The following is a 19,742-nucleotide window of genomic DNA, read 5'->3' as shown; positions in this document are numbered from 1 at the left end:
CCACACACACACGAGGGGTCTGGACCCTGGTCTGAATACCCAGACCCCACACACACACAACAGGGGTCTGGACCCTGGTCTGAATACCCAGACACCCACACACACACGAGGGGTCTGGACCCTGGTCTGAATACCCAGACACCCACACACACACAACAGGGGTCTGGACCCTGGTCTGAATACCCAGACACCCACAGACACACGAGGGGTCTGGACCCTGGTCTGAATACCCAGACACCCACACACACACCCAACAGGGGTCTGGACCCTGGTGTGAGTTTTTCTCCTCACCCAGGAGTGACACTACTGTCTCTGATCCTTAACCTGCTGGCCTTCAGTCAGTGTCACTACTGACAATCCTGAGGTCATGGGTTAAGGGTGAAAGGTGAAATGTTTTAAGGGGAACACAAGGGGAAATGTCTTCACTCTGAGTGTGGAATGAGCTGCCAGTGAAAGAGGTGGATGCAGATTTGATTTCAATGCTTCATAATAGTTTGGACAGGGAGAGGTCTGGAGGGCTATGGTCTGGTAGGACAATGGCAGTTCAGATGACCTGGCATAGACTAGATGGGCCAAAAGGCCTGTTTCTGGGCTGTAGTTTTCTACGTCCAGCACCTACAACGCTGACTGACCCTGTTGCACAGCCAGGTGTTAGCCTCAGCCACTGCGGGGAGTATAAGGCAAGGGCGCAGAGAGTTTGAGTTCAGCGCCATGCTGGGACTACCTTGGTGAGCTGGATCTCCATGAGGATGTCGTGGTTTCGTCCCGAGCCCCCCTGCGTCCTCCACGTGTTCTGCGGCCTGTTGGGGAAGGCGGAGCGAGACGGCGAGCTCCTCGCGCTGACGGCGACCGGCTTCATCCTGCACCAGACAGCAAGAAGTCACAAAGCGCTCCGACCTGTCTCCCCGAATGAACCGTATCGGATCAGTCCAGCACGCAGACTGCCGACTGACCCACTGAGCCTCCACGGTGCAGACTTTTTACACGGGCCTCCGATCGGGCGTGCACACTCTGGTCTCAGCTGGGCCGGCTGGTCGCTCCTGCACTGAGGGTTGCCCATGGCTAACATGACACAGTAAACACGTGTAAACATAATACTTGGTTGTCATTCTTATTCCGCGTGAAGATGCCCTTCAGATCAACTCATTCCCGTTGAACAAGATGTCCATGGGAGTTAGTTCTGTTTGCCCCATATCCCTTGAAACCCTTCCTATCCACACACAGTACTGACAGAAGTCTCAGGCTGCGCGGGGTGGTGGAGTGGGAGGGGTGTGGGACAGGGGGCAGAGAAGGAGTGTCAGGGGTGGGTTCAGACACACCCAGCCCTGAGACACCAGGCAAGGTCATTTGATTCCAAACAATTGGTTTATTGATCATTACAGAATGTCTCCCTGGTGCTTCCCGCTCCCTCCCCTCTCCCTTCCCCTTTTCCCAACCATGATTCCCCTCTCCCTGCCCCCTTCCCACTCTCAGTCCACAACAGAGACCCAGATCAGAATCAGGTTTATCATCACTCACACGTCAGGAAATTTGTTTTTTTTGTGGCAGCAGTACAGTGCAATACATAAAATTACTACAGTCTTGTGCAAAAATCTCAGGCACCCCAGATATATATCTGTGTGCCAAAGACTTTCGCACAGGACTGTACGTGTATTAGTGTCTCTTAAATGTTGTTATATTACCTGTCTCAAATCACTTCCTCTGGAAGCTTGTTCCACACATGGAGAGTCCTCTGGGTGAAGAAGTTGCCCCTCGCCCCCCCCATCTTAAACCTGGGCCCTCTCGCTCTTGGTTCACGGATCGTGGGGAAAAGACCATATATTCACCCCACCTCTGCCCCCTCATCGTCTTAAACACGTCTCTATCACCTCTCAGTCTCCTGTACTCCTGGAAATAAAGGTTCAGCCGCTCGCCCTCCCCCAACGTCCCGAGTCCTGGGAACATCCTCGTAAATCTTTCCTGCCCTCTGTCCAGCTCAATGGCATCTTCATTGCGTCATGGTAGCAGGAATCCACTGCAGCTCCGGGCGTCGGATTCAGAGTTCAATTCCAACCCCATCTGTACGATGTTGGTGCGCTCTCCTCGTGAGCGTGTGGGTCTCCTCCCACAGAGCAAAGATGCACCAGGTAGGAGCAGCGCTGGTCTTTGTAAACTGTCCCGTGATTAAGAGAATGGGCGCTGGACGGTGAGGCACAAAGAACCCGAAGGGCTTGTTCCCTGATGTGTCTCGAACTAAAATAAAATCCTTCCCACAGCAGGGTGACCAAAGCGCAGGGCAAAATTTCAACATTGTCAAAAATGCTTGAATTTCTATTTGCCACTGAACAGGCAAACACAATTTTTTCATTTTTTCGTGTTGTATGACATGATCATTCTGTGCCGTGTGGTGTATGACATGATCATTCTGTGCCGTGTTGTATGACATGATCATTCTGTGCCGTGTGGTGTATGACATGATCATTCTGTGCCGTGATGTATGACATGATCATTCTGTGCCGTGTGGTGTATGACATGATCATTCTGTGCCGTGTTGTATGACATGATCATTCTGTGCCGTGTGGTGTATGACATGATCATTCTGTGCCGTGATGTATGACATGATCATTCTGTGCCGTGTGGTGTATGACATGATCATTCTGTGCCGTGTTGTATGACATGATCATTCTGTGCCGTGTGGTGTATGACATGATCATTCTGTGCCGTGTTGTATGACATGATCATTCTGTGCCGTGTGGTGTATGACATGATCATTCTGTGCCGTGTTGTATGACATGATCATTCTGTGCCGTGTGGTGTATGACATGATCATTCTGTGCCGTGTTGTATGACATGATCATTCTGTGCCGTGTTGTATGACATGATCATTCTGTGCCGTGTTGTATGACATGATCATTCTGTGCCGTGTGGTGTATGACATGATCATTCTGTGCCGTGTTGTATGACATGATCATTCTGTGCCGTGTTCTATGACATGATCATTCTGTGCCGTGTTGTATGACATGATCATTCTGTGCCGTGTTGTATGACATGATCATTCTGTGCCGTGTTGTATGACATGATCATTCTGTGCCGTGTTGTATGACATGATCATTCTGTGCCGTGTTGTATGACATGATCATTCTGTGCCGTGTTCTATGACATGATCATTCTGTGCCGTGTTGTATGACATGATCATTCTGTGCCGTGTTCTATGACATGATCATTCTGTGCCGTGTTGTATGACATGATCATTCTGTGCCGTGTTCTATGACATGATCATTCTGTGCCGTGTGGTGTATGACATGATCATTCTGTGCCGTGTTCTATGACATGATCATTTTGTGCCGTGTTGTATGACATGATCATTCTGTGCCGTGTGGTGTATGACATGATCATTCTGTGCCGTGTTGTATGACATGATCATTCTGTGCCGTGTTGTATGACATGATCATTCTGTGCCGTGTTGTATGACATGATCATTCTGTGCCGTGTTGTATGACATGATCATTCTGTGCCGTGTTGTATGACATGATCATTCTGTGCCGTGTTCTATGACATGATCATTCTGTGCCGTGTTGTATGACATGATCATTCTGTGCCGTGTTCTATGACATGATCATTCTGTGCCGTGTTCTATGACATGATCATTCTGTGCCGTGTTCTATGACATGATCATTCTGTGCCGTGTTGTATGACATGATCATTCTGTGCCGTGTTGTATGACATGATCATTCTGTGCCGTGTTGTATGACATGATCATTCTGTGCCGTGTGGTGTATGACATGATCATTCTGTGCCGTGTTCTATGACATGATCATTCTGTGCCGTGTTGTATGACATGATCATTCTGTGCCGTGTTCTATGACATGATCATTCTGTGCCGTGTTCTATGACATGATCATTCTGTGCCGTGTTCTATGACATGATCATTCTGTGCCGTGTTGTATGACATGATCATTCTGTGCCGTGTTGTATGACATGATCATTCTGTGCCGTGTTCTATGACATGATCATTCTGTGCCGTGTTCTATGACATGATCATTCTGTGCCGTGTTGTATGACATGATCATTCTGTGCCGTGTTGTATGACATGATCATTCTGTGCCGTGTTGTATGACATGATCATTCTGTGCCGTGTTGTATGACATGATCATTCTGTGCCGTGTGGTGTATGACATGATCATTCTGTGCCGTGTGGTGTATGACATGATCATTCTGTGCCGTGTTGTATGACATGATCATTCTGTGCCGTGTTGTATGACATGATCATTCTGTGCCGTGTTGTATGACATGATCATTCTGTGCCGTGTTGTATGACATGATCATTCTGTGCCGTGTTCTATGACATGATCATTCTGTGCCGTGTGGTGTATGACATGATCATTCTGTGCCGTGTTCTATGACATGATCATTCTGTGCCGTGTTCTATGACATGATCATTCTGTGCCGTGTTCTATGACATGATCATTCTGTGCCGTGTTCTATGACATGATCATTCAGTGCCGTGTTGTATGACATGATCATTCTGTGCCGTGTTCTATGACATGATCATTCTGTGCCGTGTGGTGTATGACATGATCATTCTGTGCCGTGTTGTATGACATGATCATTCTGTGCCGTGTTCTATGACATGATCATTTTGTGCCGTGTTGTATGACATGATCATTCTGTGCCGTGTGGTGTATGACATGATCATTCTGTGCCGTGTTGTATGACATGATCATTCTGTGCCGTGTTGTATGACATGATCATTCTGTGCCGTGTTGTATGACATGATCATTCTGTGCCGTGTTGTATGACATGATCATTCTGTGCCGTGTTGTATGACATGATCATTCTGTGCCGTGTTGTATGACATGATCATTCTGTGCCGTGTTGTATGACATCATCATTCTGTGCCGTGTTCTATGACATGATCATTCTGTGCCGTGTGTGTATGACATGATCATTCTGTGCCGTGTTCTATGACATGATCATTCTGTGCCGTGTTCTATGACATGATCATTCTGTGCCGTGTTCTATGACATGATCATTCTGTGCCGTGTTCTATGACATGATCATTCTGTGCCGTGTTGTATGACATGATCATTCTGTGCCGTGTTGTATGACATGATCATTCTGTGCCGTGTTGTATGACATGATCATTCTGTGCCGTGTTCTATGACATGGGCAATCATGGTCTTTCCATGACCGTGAGCGCTGTTGGTAAATGTTTCCACACAAGTGGTTTGTCGTTGCTATCTTCTGGGCAGTGTCTTTACAAGACGGGTGACCCCAGCCATTATCAACACTCGTCAGAGATTGTCTGCCTGGCGTCAGTGGTCACATAACCAGGACTTGTGATCTGCACCGGCTGCTCATATGACCTGATGCCATAACGCCACATGACCCCGACCGGGAGAAGGGGCCACATCCTGCCCAAGGGTGACCTGAAGGCTAGCGGAGGGAAGGAGCACCTCACACCTCCTTTGGTAGAGACACATTCCCCGCTTCATCTGGTTTGATTTCCCAAAATGCAACAGCATGCACTTATCCAAATTAAACTGCATTTGCCATTCCTTGGCCCAGTTCCCCAGTCAATCAGGATCCAGCTGCGATTCTTGATAATGTTCCTGACTGTCTATGACACAAACTTCTTTTGGTGTAGTCCTCACTGGCTGCGACTTTTCATTCAGTGAAACTGTCTGGGGAGTGCTGACCAAGCAGAAAGCTAACCCCCAAGGTGTAGGTGTCGAGGTCAGTGATGCAGGGTCTGAGGAACGTCCGCACGAGATCAGCGAGGATTGTGCTGGGGGCAGCCCACAAGTGTCACCCCCAATGTAACATGGTCACAGCTCATTAACCCTAATAGTACGTCACAATATTTAAAAATCCATGGCCCCTCCCGCCCAACTGCACCCATCTGACCAATTAACATACGAACTGGTACATCTTTGGAGGGTGGGAGGGAACCAAACATGGATCTTGCAGCATGCTGCCGTAGAGTGTTATGCCGAGAGAGAGGTGCGGAGACGGGTGGGGGATCAGGCATCCACCAGCAGTGTTGTGTGACCGGGAGGACGGGAAAGAGGAGAGGACGGATCTCAAGACAGCTGTGCTTCATGAAAAGCATTGATAACGAGAATGAGAAATGTAAGATTAACGTTAGCATTCATTGCAAGAGGACGAGAGTACAAAAGCCAGGCTGTGATGCTGAGGGTTTACAAGGCATTGGTCAGACCGCACTTGGGGTACTGTGAGAAGTTTCAAGGCCGCTTAGCTAAGAAACAAGGTGCTGGCATTGGAGACGGTGCCCAGGAGATTGACAAGAGTAATTCTGAGGATGAAAGGATTATCGTAAGAGGAGCGTTTGATGGTTCTGGGCCTGCATGTGAAGAGTGCGGAAAAACGAGGGCTGATATCACTGGAACCAAATGAATGCTGAAAGGCCTAGACAGAGTGGATGTGGAGAGGATGTTTCCTATAGTGGGGGAGTCTAGGACCAGAGGACACAGATAGAGTGGTTGTGGAGAGGATATTTCCTATAGTGGGGGAGTCTAGGACCAGAGGACACAGATAAAGTGGATGTGGAGAGGATGTTTCCTATAGTGGGGGAGTCTAGGACCAGAGGACACAGATAGAGTGGATATGGAGAGGATGTTTCCTATAGTGGGGGAGTCTAGGACCAGAGGACACAGATAAAGTGGATGTGGAGAGGATGTTTCCTATAGTGGGGGAGTCTAGGACCAGAGGGCACAGATAGAGTGGACGTGGAGAGGATGTTTCCTATAGTGGGGGAGTCTAGGACCAGAGGACACAGATAGAGTGGATGTGGAGAGGATGTTTCCTATAGTGGGGGAGTCTAGGACCAGAGGGCACAGATAAGAGTGGATGTGGAGAGGATGTTTCCTATAGTGGGGGAGTCTAGGATCAGAGGACATAGATAGAGTGGATGTGGAGAGGATGTTTCCTATAGTGGGGGAGTCTAGGACCAGGGACGCCCATTTGGAACAGAGATGAGAAGGATGTGGTGGTGAGTCATTGCCGTGGACGGCTGTGGAGGCCAGGTCGTTGGGTATATTTAAGGTGGAGGTTAATAGGCTCTTGAATGGGGTTGAGAGAGGTAATAATCAGCCATGATGAAATGGCAGATCAGGCTCAGTGGGCCGAATGGCCTAATTCTGCTCCCATGTCTTCTGGTGTTGAAGTACTGAGGTGTACTGCAGAGGACGAAGAGAGATGGAAGTTGTAAAGAGTGGATGGCAGCAGGCAGCTGGGACATTATGAAAGTGCGGATGTAGGCCTCAGCTCCCCAGGAGCAGCAGGCCTGGCTTCCTGGCGGAGCAGTCCAAACCGTTGGCTCTCTCTGTGCCTACCTGGGTGAATGAGAGTGGAAGGAAGATGGGCGGACTGAGCCGAAGTCCTTCCCCCCGTACAGATGCCAGACCACGGAGATTTCTCTCAGCATGATCCGGGTGTCGGGCACGGGGAATCGGGCCGGTGCCTTCAGCAGGTCCGTGCTGCCTATGGGTCGCGAGAAGTAACCATCCTTGATCGCGATGGAGTCATCCGTCAGCTTGGAGACAATCGGCTCTCCGTCTTTGGGCTAGAAAGAATGAAAATGATTAACTCGTTAAAAATGTGCTGCAAAACTCTCTCACACACACACACAGAGTGATTCTGTCACAGACACTGACACAGATACACACACATACAGATTAATATGTCACACACACACACACACACACACACAGTGATTCTGACACAAACACACACTGACACACAGAAACAAACACATACAGATTAATATACATCACAAACACACACACAGTGATTCTGACACGTACACACACTGGCACACAGATACACACACATCTCACGAAATGGCAAGGGTAAAAGGATCCTAATGCACTTGTATAGAGGCCTCAAAACAGGAGCCAGGCCGTGGATTACAAATTACAGCAGGAGATAGAAAAGGCGTGTCAGAAGGGCAATGTCATGATAATCGTTGGGGATTTTAATATGAAAGTGGATTGGGAAAACCTGGCCAGTACTGGACCTCAAAATAGAGAGAACTTGTAGAATGTCTAAGGGATGGCTTTTTAGAACAGCTTGTTGTTGAGCCCACTAGGGGATCGGCTGTGCTGAATTGGGTATTGTGTAATGAACCGGAGGTGATAAGAGAGCTCAAGGTTAAGGAACCCTTAGGGAACAGTGATCACAATATGATGGAGTTCACTTTGAAATTTGTGAAGGAGAAACTCAATTCCAATGTGTTGGTATTTCAGTAAAATAAAGGAAGTTACAATAGCATGAGAGGGGAACTGGCTAAGGTTGACTGGAAAGGGACACTAGCAGGAAGGACAACAGAGCAGCAATGGCTGGAGTTTCTGCGAAAAATAAGCGAAGTGCAAGATAGATATATTCCAAACAAGAAGAAATTTCCAAATGCAACGACACTATAGTGGCTGACAAGTGAAGTCAGAGCCAAAGTAAAAGCAAAAGAGAGGGCATACAAGTAAGCCAAAGATAGTGGGAAGATAGAGGATTGGGAAGCTTTTAAGAACTTGCAGAAGGAAACCAAGAAGGTCATTAGGAAGGAAAAGATGAATTATAAAAGGAAGCTGGCCACTAATGTCAAAGAAGATACTAAAAGCTTTTTTAAGTATATAAAGGGTAAAAGAGATTCGAGGGTAGATATAGCACCAATACAAAGTTACGCTGGAGTTATTGTAATGAGAGACGCAGAGATGGCAGAGGAACCGAATGTGTGTTTTGCATCAGTCTTCACAGTAGAAGACGTCTGCAGTATACCGGACATTCAAGAGTGTCAGGGAAGTGAAGTTTGTGCAGTGAAAATTACGATCGAGAAGGTGTTCAGAAAGCTTAATGGTCTGAGGGTGGATAAATCTCCTGGACCTGATGGAATGCACCCTCGGGTTCTGAAGGAAGTAGCTGGAGAGATTGTAGAGGTATTAAAGATGATCTTTCAAGAACCGATAGATCTGGCATTGTACTGGATGAGTGGAAAATTGCAAATGTTACTCCGCTATTTAAGAAGGGTGGGAGGCAGCAGAGAGGAAGCTATAGACCTGTTAGCCTGACATCAGTGGTTGGGAAGTTGTTGGAATCAATTGTTAGGGATGAGATTGTGGAGTACCTGGAGGCACATGACAAGATAGGGCCAAAGCCAGCGTGGTTTTCTGAAAGGGAAATCCTGCCTGACAAACCTACTGCAATTCTTTGAGGAAATTACAAGCAGGGTAGACAAAGGAGATGCAGTGGATGTTGTATATTTTCAGAAGGCCTTTGACAAGCTGCCACACATGAGGCTGCTTAGCAAGATAAGAGCCCATGGAATTGCAGGGAAGTTACCAGCATGGGTGGAGCATTGGCTGATCAGCAGAAAACAGAGAAAGGGAATAAAGAGATCCTATTCTGGTTGGCTGCTGGTTACCAGTGGAGTTCCACAAGGATTGGTGTTGGGACCGCTGCTTTTTACGATATAGGTCAATGATTTGAGCGATGGGATTAATGGATTTGTGGCTAAATTTGCCAATGATACAAAGATAGGTGGAGGAGCAGGTAATGTTGAGGACACAGAGAACTTGCAGAAAGACTTAGATAGTTTAGGGGAATGGGCAAAGAAGTGGCAAATGAAATACAATGTTGGAAAGTGTACGGTCACGCACTTTGGTGGAAGAAATAAACGGGCAGACTATTATTCAGATGGGGAGAGAATTCAAGTGTAGAGATGCAAAGGGTCTTGGGAGTCCTTGTGCGGAATACCCTAAAGGTTAACCTCCAGGCTGAGTCAGTGGTGAAGAAGGCAAATGCAATGTTGGCATTCATTTCTAGAGTTATAGCATATAAGAGCAGGGGTGTGATGTTGAGGCTCTATAAGGTACTTGTGAGTCCACATTTGGCGTATTGCGGCAGTTTTGGGCTCCTTATTTGAGAAAGGATATACTGACATTGGAGAGGGTTCAGAGAAGATTCACGAGAATGATTCCAGGAATGAAAGGGTTACCGTATGAGGAATGCCTGGCAGCTCTTGGGCTGTATTCCTTGGAGTTCAGAATGAGAGGGGAATGTTAAAAGGCTGAACAGATTAGATATGGCAAAGTTATTTACCATGGTAGGGGAGCCTAGGACAAGAGGGCACGACTTCAGGAAGATGTCCTCTTGGAACTGAGATGCGCAGAAATTACTTTAGTCAGAGGGTGGTAAATCTGTGGAATTTGTCGCCACGTGCGGCTGTGGAGGCCACGTCATTGGGTGCATTTAAGGCAGAGATAGATAGGCTCTCGATTAACCAGGGCATCAAAGGGTATGGGGTGAAAGCAGGGGAGTGGGGATGACTGGAAGAATTGGATCGGCCCATGATTGAATGGCGGAGCAGGCTCAATGGGCCGAATGGCCTACTACTGCTCCTATATCTTATGGTCTTATGTACATCTCAAACACACCCACACACACACACACACACACACACAGATACATATACATGACACACACACACAGATACATATACATGACACATACACACACACACACAACTGCATGCAATGACCTGGAGAGTAAAGCACTTCATCCAGTCCATCAGACACACAAGAGCCAAAGTGAAAGCTCTTTGTCAGAGGTACAGAAACAGGCCGTTCAGCCCAACCCATCCATGCTCACCAAGACAGCAGACCATTCCATGCACGTAGCTTTCCTAATATCCTTTCCTTACAGCTATCTCCCCCACTTGCTGTGGTAGTCCGGTCCGTATATCCTGCACCCTCAAGAGGCAAACGTCACTGGGTGTATTTAAGGCAGAGCTTGATAGGTTCTCGATTGGACACAGCATCAAAGGTTGCGGGGAGAAGGCTGATCAATGGAGTTGAAGATGGGAAAATAGGAACAGCCATGATTGAATGGCGGAGCAGACTCCATGGGCCAAATGGCCGAATTCTGCTCCTATGTCTTACGGTCTCTGCCTTTTAAATCTATCTCACTCACCTGAAACCAGTATCCACTAATTTAAAATTATCATTATTATTATTCCTTATTTTCTTTAACTATGTATGTCAGCTATGTAAGGTGAAGGGAGGAGAAGATACCGGTGCGATGCAGCGCGCGCGGCCGCTCTGAAATGATATCGATTGTGTTAACTAGGAGCCGTGCACAATCCTGATTTGATGGGGACAGCCATGAGAAGCACGGAGGAACATCTGGTGAAACTTCTGAAATGCCTGCTTCGCTGTCGCTGCTACTGTGATCAAGAATCTCCGGAGGGGAAGGCCCCGAATCCTCGGCTTTGCTTGTTGCCTGTTGCCGGGGCAGGGTCGAAACGCTCAGCAGAGATGGTGCTCAGTGCTCGGTGTCGGAGGGCTGGTCGGAGGCTCGAAGTTTTTGGACGGACTCAGAGTCGGACTGCGGTCGGGTGTTTCCAGGGTGCTGCATCGGCAAGTTTGCGGCGCTGGAAGTTCATGGCAGGAAGAGTTTCTTTCCTTCCTTCTACTGTCTGCGTGAGATGATGGGACTTTCGAGAGACTGAGACTTTTTTTTACTGGGCCCATGGTCTGTTCTTCCTCAAATTACGGTATTGCTTTGCACTGTTGTAACTACAGGTTACATGTTATACAGGTGGCCCCCGCCTCTTTTCAAACGTTCGCTTTACGAAACCTCACTGTTACGAAAGACCTACATTAGTACCCTAATTTCACTTTCAGAAGGTGTTTTCACAGTTACGGAAAAAAATTCAGCGCACGATAAAAGGCAGAGCGTGCCCCGAGCAGCTGCTCTCCCCCGTATTTGGAACTGCTTTGCTTTAACACGTGGCTGTGAGCAGCCATTTGCAAGATGAGTTCAAGGTGTCAGAAAAGCCTAAAAGAGCTCATAAGGGTGTTACACTTAGCGTAAAACTAAACATAATTAAGCGTTTTGATCGTGGTGAACGAAGTAAGGACAACGTGAGTTTGGCTTATGGAAGCTGACGAACATGATGTTGACAACAGGAATTCTGCAGATGCTGGAAATTCAAGCAACATACATCAAAGTTGCTGGTGAACGCAGCAGGCCAGGCAGCATCTCTAGGAAGAGGTGCAGTCGACATTTCAGGCCGAGACCCTTCGTCAGGACTAACTGAAGGAAGAGTGAGTAAGGGATTTGAAAGTGGGAGGGGGAGGGGGAGATCCAAAATGATAGGAGAAGACAGGAGGGGGAGGGATAGAGCCGAGAGCTGGACAGGTGATAGGCAAAAGGGATACGAGAGGATCATGGGACAGGAGGCCCGGGAAGAAAGACGGAGGAAACCCAGAGGATGGGCAAGGGGTATAGTCAGAGGGACAGAGGGAGAGAGAAAGAATGTGTGTATATAAATAACAGATGGGGTACGAGGGGGAGGTGAGGCATTAACGGAAGTTAGAGAAGTCAATATTCATGCCATCAGGTTGGAGGCTACCCAGACGGAATATAAGGTGTTGTTCCTCCAACCTGAGTGTGGCTTCATCTTTACAGTAGAGGAGGCCATGGATAGACATGTCAGAATGGGAATGGGATGTGGAATTAAAATGTGTGATGTTGAAGAGGTTTTGGCATCCCATCACCAAGAACTGACAGATGAAGAACTGACTGATGCAGTTGGAAGAAAAAAGGATAACAATCGAAACCGAATGAGTAATGATAAAGTACGACTTTAATTTTGAAAGGGTCCGTCGGTTTAGGAGATATTTGCAGGATGGTTTGAGTCCTTATTAAAGAACTGTATGATAGAAAAATGCGCGAGGCTCAGCAGTCAAGCAAGCCTTCCACATCAGCCACAGCAGACGACGAACCTCGACCTTCCGACATCGAGGCAGGCAGTCATAGGAGAAGATGAGCTGCCTGCCCTGATTGACGATGAGATGACACCCCAGTGTCCCACCACCCCAACCTCCAGGCTACGGACAGATACCGACTTATGGAAAATGCAACGGTAGCCGGGACGCACACAGCACATCTTTTAAGAAAAAAGCTGAAATAAGCATGCTAGTTAATTAGGTGCCGCCTAGCACGTAATTGTCGGCCCAGATCAGTACCGACGCAATCAGCAATCACCTCTGATTTGCTGTGAATGTCAGGGTCCCGGGAGGAGATACCGGTGATTGTCAGGGTCCCGGACAGGAGATACCGGTGACTGTCAGGGTCCCGGACAGGAGATACCGGTGAATGTCAGGGTCCTGGACAGGAGATACCGGTGACTGTCAGGGTCCCGGGCAGGAGATACCTGTGACTGTCAGGGTCCCGGACAGGAGATACCTGTGACTGTCAGGGTCCCGGACAGGAGATACCGGTGATTATCAGGGTCCTGGGCAGGAGATACCGGTGAATGTCTGGGTCCTGGACAGGAGATACCGGTGACTGTCAGGGTCCTGGGGAGGAGATACCGGTGACTGTCAGGGTCCCGGGGAGGAGATACAGGTGACTGCCAGGATCCCGGGGAGGAGATACAGGTGACTGCCAGGGTCCCGGGGAGGAGATCAGTAGCTTCCGAGATCCTCAAACCACTCTGTCTGACAGCAACAACCATTCCACGGAAAATGTCACCTAGACCACATTTCTCCCCCATTCTGATGCTTGGTCCAAACTACAACTGAACCTCTTGACCATGTCTGCATGCTCTTATGCATTGAGCTGCTTCCAAATGATTGGCTGATTAGATATTTGCATTAACGAGGTGTGCAGGTGTCCCTGATCAAGTGGCCACTGAGTGTTTAAGATGATGAGAGGGACGGATGAAGCAGCTATGATCATCATCATCATCAAAGACCACACCCACCCTGGAGATTCTCCCTTCTCCCTCCCAACCCCACCCCGCCCTATCGGGCAGAAGATAAAAAATCTTGAAAATGAGTCCCACCAGGCTCGAGGAGAGCTTCCACTCTATTGCTGATAGACTCTCAGACGTTAAAAGATGAACTCTTGATCAGGAGAGCCAATGGCGCCTAACGGCAACTCCTCTGCTTGCGTCTTCAGAAACAGCTCTATTCCTATCTTTAATATCTCTGTTTTTCCCTTTCAGGGTTCTTTTGAAGACCCCGACCTGGAGTTACAGGCTGACTTTGGTTCTTTGCGGGAATGGGACATACCATAGGCTTTCTCTCTCTCTCTCCCTACAAAGGGAAAAAGCGGTGTCGCTGTTTCACAGCGAGAGGGGAGACATAAAAAACAACTCACTGATTTACGAAGTTAGAAGTCTGTTGTGTCACTTTTTCTGAGCTCTCACGACTGGCCGTTACTCGATATACCAATGATTCGGTCTAGAAGAGTAGCGTGCTTTCAGGGTTCTGGGATCCCGTGGCCCTGGAGGCGGGCGGACTCGAGGTCGGGGCCTCTGCAGGATATCGGTGTGTTGTGGGAGACGGGAGATCGAAAACAGTGAGCTGGCTGCTGGCTGTGTGCCCAGAGACCCGAGTTCTTTGGGCACAGAGCTCAGAAAAAATGACACAACACCTTAAACATCGTAAATCAGCGAGTTCTTGGTTATGTCTCCCCACTCTCTTTTTCCCTTATTAGGGAGAGAGAGAGAGCCTGTGGTTTGTCGAATTACCGGGTGAACGAGTAGTCTTTGGGGTACTGCACGTCTGCGTCTTTATGGATGCTTTGCTCACACTTGAGTGCTCAGTGGGGGTTGCCGATGTTTTTGTTTTGCTGGTGGGGGAGGGGGATTGTCGTGGGAGGGGGGAGCTGGAGTTCGAACCTTTAACTGTCAATCGCTCTTTGGGGCACTCCTCTGTTTTTGTGGATGTTTGCGAAGAAAAAGAATTTCAGGATGTATACTGTACACATTTCTCTGACACTGAGTGTAGCTCATCGTGGTACCTGCACTGCACTCTCTCAGTAACTGCAGCACTCCGTTCCTGCGTATCTGCACGGCAAGCAAACTAAAGCTCATCACTGAAGTTCAGTACATGTGACATCAACAGACCAATTACTTGCCTTCAGCATCTGGGCTACGGAACCAAAATAGGTTCCTTAAGGTTGTCATAGCTGCGGGAGGGGAGGTAGTGAGGAGAAGCTCACTAAATGCCTCCAATGGAGCCCGTCTCAGACAGCCTCTGACAACCCAGTCCAGCTCCCGCCTTTCGCGCCTGCCTTCGCTACTATGCCCGGTGACAGGAGAAGAGGCAAAGGCGGGTTACTGGCGCCTTATAACCGGTCGCTTTGGGCAGACGGGGCTCGTCAGCTGCGGTTGGCAGCTCATCTAGGGGAAGGAAAACTCTGATCTCAAACCTCCGCTGCCTTGCGACTATCCCCTCTCATGGGGAAGGCTTCGGGAGTAAACCCAGAGGATGGAGTCCCTACGTTGAGATCAGTGCTGACTGGCAACTCCTGGTGCCAAACTGTATCGATCTCTACGGTTCCTTTGGATTCAGCAGCTGTGTGGAGAGGGGGAGCCTACTGCATGAGTGTCAGCTTGCTCTCCGTATCGTACTGCCCTGGACAGCTGGGACACGGCATCCGCGGTCGCCTCTGACCGGCAGAGACGTCAGATAGAACCAGAGGAGCAGAGAGGGTGCAGACAGCTCTAGAGGATGTTGGTTAGGCCACACCACAGTGTGTGAGCACTGACTACAGTTCTGTAGGAAGGACGTGGGTAGCTGCAGAGCTCACCTGCACAGTGTTTCCGGCGTTTGATATTTTTTTATCTCAGGTTTCGAGGGCCTGCCGTTTCTTTCAGATTTTTTGCTGGCCAGGGACGGAGAGTTTCAGTGAAGGAGGGACCAGATAGGTGGACTGAGGTGGGTCACAGATGAGATCTACACAGGGTGTAAAGAGGGGAGATGGAGAAACTTCTCCCTGTTGCAAAGGTGTTTAAAGTACAGGATGTTTGCTTGAGGGCAGGGGGTACAGAAAAACGGTCATCCATAAGACATAGAAGCAGAACCAGGCCATTCTGCCCATTGAGTCAGTTCTACTATTCCATCATGGCTGATTTATTATCCCTCCCAACTCCTTCTCTCCGTAACCTTTCAACACCCTGACTGATCAAGAACCTATCAACCTCCACTTTAAATATACTCAATGGCACTACGGGGCGGGCGGGGGGGTGTTGGTGCAAACGGAGAAGCCATCAGGACCATCCCAGAGCGATGGCTGTAGATCAAGAGGTGTGATCTGTGCGCCAGTGGTGTTGGGACATAAGCCAGGACTTGATTAACTCGGGCTTGGTTGCCTGAGCGAGGGCGTCCGATCTTAAAAGACCCAAAACACCTGATGACCGGGTTAAATCACCGATGATGTGTCCCAGTGCATCCCAAGATGCATCTCAGCATCAATATCTTGACCCACAGAGCCGTGTGAAAATGCTGACAGATCGCCATCTAGCTGACTCATTGTCTGGAACGTGAGCCCGGGCCGGACTCTGGAAGATCAGGGATCAGGGTTACAGCTGGGTTTGCAGCTCGAGTGCTGATGTACCTTCCTCTCCCTTTCAGCCCACTACATTCACTGGCAACTACTGTGGAGGCATGGGATCCAGGGAAGTTTGGTCAGGGGGATTCAGAATTGGCTTGCCTGCAGAAGGCAGAGGGTCGTGGTGGAGGGAGTACATTCGGATTGGAGGGTTGTAACTAGTGGTGCCCCACAAGGATCTGTTCCGGGACCTCTACTTTTCGTGATTTTTATTAACGACCTGGATGTGGGAGTTGGAGGGTGGGTTGGCAAGTTTGCAGACGACACAAAGGTTGGTGGTGTTGTAGATAGTGTAGAGGATTGTCGAAGATTGCAGAGAGACATTGATAGGATGCAGAAGTGGGCTGAGAAGTGGCAGATGAGTTCAACCCGGAGAAGTGTGAGGTGGTACACTTTGGAAGGACAAACTCCAAGGCAGAGTACAAAGTAAATGGCAGGATACTTGGTAGTGTGGAGGAGCAGAGGGATCTGGGAGTACATGTCCACAGATCCCTGAAAGTTGCCTCAGAGGTAGATAAGGTAGTTAAGAAAACTTGTGGGGTGTTAGCTTTCAAAAGTCGAGGAATAGAGTTTAAGAGTCGTGATGTAATGATGCAGCTCTATAAAACTCTGGTTAGGCCACACTTGGAGTACTGGGTCCAGTTCTGGCCACCTCACTATAGGAAGGATGTGGAAGCACTGGAAAGGGTACAGAATAGATTTACCAGGATGCTGCTGGTTTAGAGAGTATGGCTTATGATCAGAGATTAAGGGAGCTAGGGCTTTACTCTTTGGAGAGAAGGAGGATGAGAGGAGACATGATAAGGTGTACAAGATAGTAAGAGGAATAGATAGAGTGGATAGCCAGCGCCTCTTCCCCAGGGCACCACTGCTCAATACAAGAGGACCTGGCTTTAAGGTAAGGGGTGGGAAGTTCAAGGGAGATATTAGAGGCAGGTTTTTTACTCAGAGAGTGGTTGGTGTGTGGAATGCACTGCCTGAGTCAGTGGTGGAGGCAGATACACTAGTGAAATTTAAGAGACTACTAGACAGGTATATGGAGGAATTTAAGGTGGGGGGGTTATATGGGAGGCATGGTTTAAGGGTCGGCATAACATTATGGGCCGAAGGGCCTATACTGTGCTGTACTATTCTATGATCTATGTAGACTGGAGAACTGGTCCAGTGAGGTTTTATGGGTGGAACTGAGGAATAAGGAAGTCATCACAATGTTAATGGGGCTATATTACACACTACCCGACAGTTCACGGGGTTTACAGGAACAAATCTGTAGAGATCACAGGCTATTGTAACAAACATACAGTTTTGGTCACCTACCTACAGGAAAGATGTAAATAAGATTGAAAGAGTACTTTACAAGGATGTTGCCGGGTCTGGAGGCCTGAGTTATGAGGAAAGATTGAATAGGTTAGGACTTTATTCCTTGGAATGTAGAAGATTGAGAGGAGATTTGATAGAGGTATACAGAATTACGAGGGGTATAGATCTGGTAAATGCAAGCAGGCTTTTTCCACCGAGGTTGGGTGGGACTACAATTAGAGGTCATGGGTTAAGGGTGAAAGGTGAAAAGTTTAAGGGGAACATGAGGGGAAACCTCTTCATTCAGAAGGTCGTGCGAGTGTGGAACGAGCTGCCAGCTCAGGTGGAGGGTGCAAGCTCGATTTCAACGTTTAAGAGAAGTTTGGATCAGTACAGGGATGGGGAGGGGCGTGATCCGGTTGCAGGTCGGTGGGAGTAGGCAGTGTAAATGGTTTGGCACAGATAAGATGGGCTAAAGGTCCTCTTCTGCGCTGTAATTTTTTTTATGACTCTAAGGGAGAGGGGAGGGAGCGGGAAGCACCAGAGACATACTGTAATGAACAATAAACCAATTGTTTGGGATCTGATGACCTTGCCTGGTGTCTCAGGGCTGGGTGTGTCTGTACCCACCCCTGACACTCCTTCTCTGCCACCTGTCCCTCACCCCTCCCATGGCGCTCCACTCCCAACATCCTTTGCCAGATTTACAGCCGCGCTCTCCGCTCCACGTTGACAAATGCAGTACTGTGCAAAGGTCTTCGGCTCTCTATTTATCTGTAAGTACCTCAGACTTTTGCGCGGTACTGTGCCATCATGGAGCACAGAACCAGGCCCTTTGGCCCACGCTGAGTAAGGTGCCCCGGTCCGCGAGTCACTTCTGAGCAGACCTGGGGCGGCTCATCGGGCGTGCTCACCGGAATGCCCATTCCCGGCGCGTCCAGGATGCAGAAGTCGTCGTTGTCGGTGGAGTCGCTGCCTGCCTCGCTTCCTTCACAGGGGAACGCGTCCAGCCGGTCGGCCGTCGGGGGCGGCTTTGCCGGGGGCTTGTCCTGGTTGTTCTCGCCCGGGAAGAGATAGACGGACACAGGGGAGTCCTGGCGGAGTAACGGCATCCCACCTGCTGGCGGGAGAAGGGCACAGCCCCAGTCACATTGCAGCCAATTAACTGGGAGCGAAAGTCCGAACTAAACTAATTCCTTCTGCCTACACCAAGCCCATATCCCTCCATTCCCTGCACATTCACGTGTCTATCGGATCTGCCTCCACCACCACCCCTGGTACCACGTTCCAGGCACCCACCACTCTCTGTGCAAAAAAACTCAGACCTCTGGTTCACTCAAAGCCCAAGAAAGCACATCTCCTTTAAACTTTCCTCCTCTCACCCTCAATGCACACTTTCTGGGGTGAGACATTTGCAGTCTGGGAGAAAGGTAACAGCTCTCCGCAGTACCTACATGTCTCGCGATCTGATAAACCTCTATCGGGTCTCTCCGAGCTCCGGCACTCCAGAGAAAACAACCCGAGTTCGTCCGGCCTCAGCCCCCACTTTCAGCTCCAATCCAGGCAGCATCCTGGTAAACTGGGAGCTGACACATCTCTGAATCTCAGAGTCTCATTATCCCAGCTCCTCCACCTGATCGTCTCACTGCCCCCTCTCTTAATGCCTGCCACTGACTCTGCTTTCCCCGCCACTGCAGATCGGTGAGGAAACGTCTTTCCAACCCTGAACGGGTACACACCAACACATCCTCGGGACGTTCCCATGTGTGTGGGAGTTAGCGATATTAGCCCCTGTCAGATCTCACTGAACAAACTCATCCCTCCTCTTGTCTGGGTAGACACACAATGGCAAAACTAGACAACGTTCACATTCTCTCCCTCTCCTCCACCTCCCTTGTTCTCTCTCTCTCTCTCTCTCTCTCACACACACACGCAGGCACGGACACGCAGTATTTACTGCCAAACCCCTCTGCCCTCGAACTGGAGGCAGGTAACAATGGATCACATTGGGTGGTCCGCGGCTGTGTTGACGCCAGTCCAGGTTA

At 49.0% G+C, this 19,742-nt stretch overlaps 1 protein-coding gene across 5 annotated transcripts in view; it reads right to left on the bottom strand.

Moving 5' to 3' along the window:
* Positions 1-19,742, bottom strand: part of atg2a (autophagy related 2A) — a 320,380-nt gene that overhangs the window by 59,135 nt on the left and 241,503 nt on the right. For 3 of the 5 annotated variants that reach the window (XM_063036273.1, XM_063036277.1, XM_063036276.1), the window contains exons 30-32: positions 18,612-18,817; positions 7,335-7,564; positions 725-860 (exon numbers count right to left, since the gene is read on the bottom strand). In XM_063036273.1, coding sequence (XP_062892343.1) covers positions 725-860; positions 7,335-7,564; positions 18,612-18,817 — 572 coding nt within the window. The remainder of the gene's footprint in view (positions 1-724; positions 861-7,334; positions 7,565-18,611; positions 18,818-19,742) is intronic. The other 2 variants (XM_063036274.1, XM_063036278.1) reach the window with 1 other exon arrangement.

This window comes from Mobula hypostoma, chromosome 30 (genome assembly GCF_963921235.1).
Source record: "Mobula hypostoma chromosome 30, sMobHyp1.1, whole genome shotgun sequence".
In the NCBI taxonomy this organism is placed as follows: domain Eukaryota; kingdom Metazoa; phylum Chordata; class Chondrichthyes; order Myliobatiformes; family Myliobatidae; genus Mobula; species Mobula hypostoma.
Note: the sequence above shows the minus strand (reverse complement) of the source record. Positions and strands in the feature narration are given on the sequence as shown.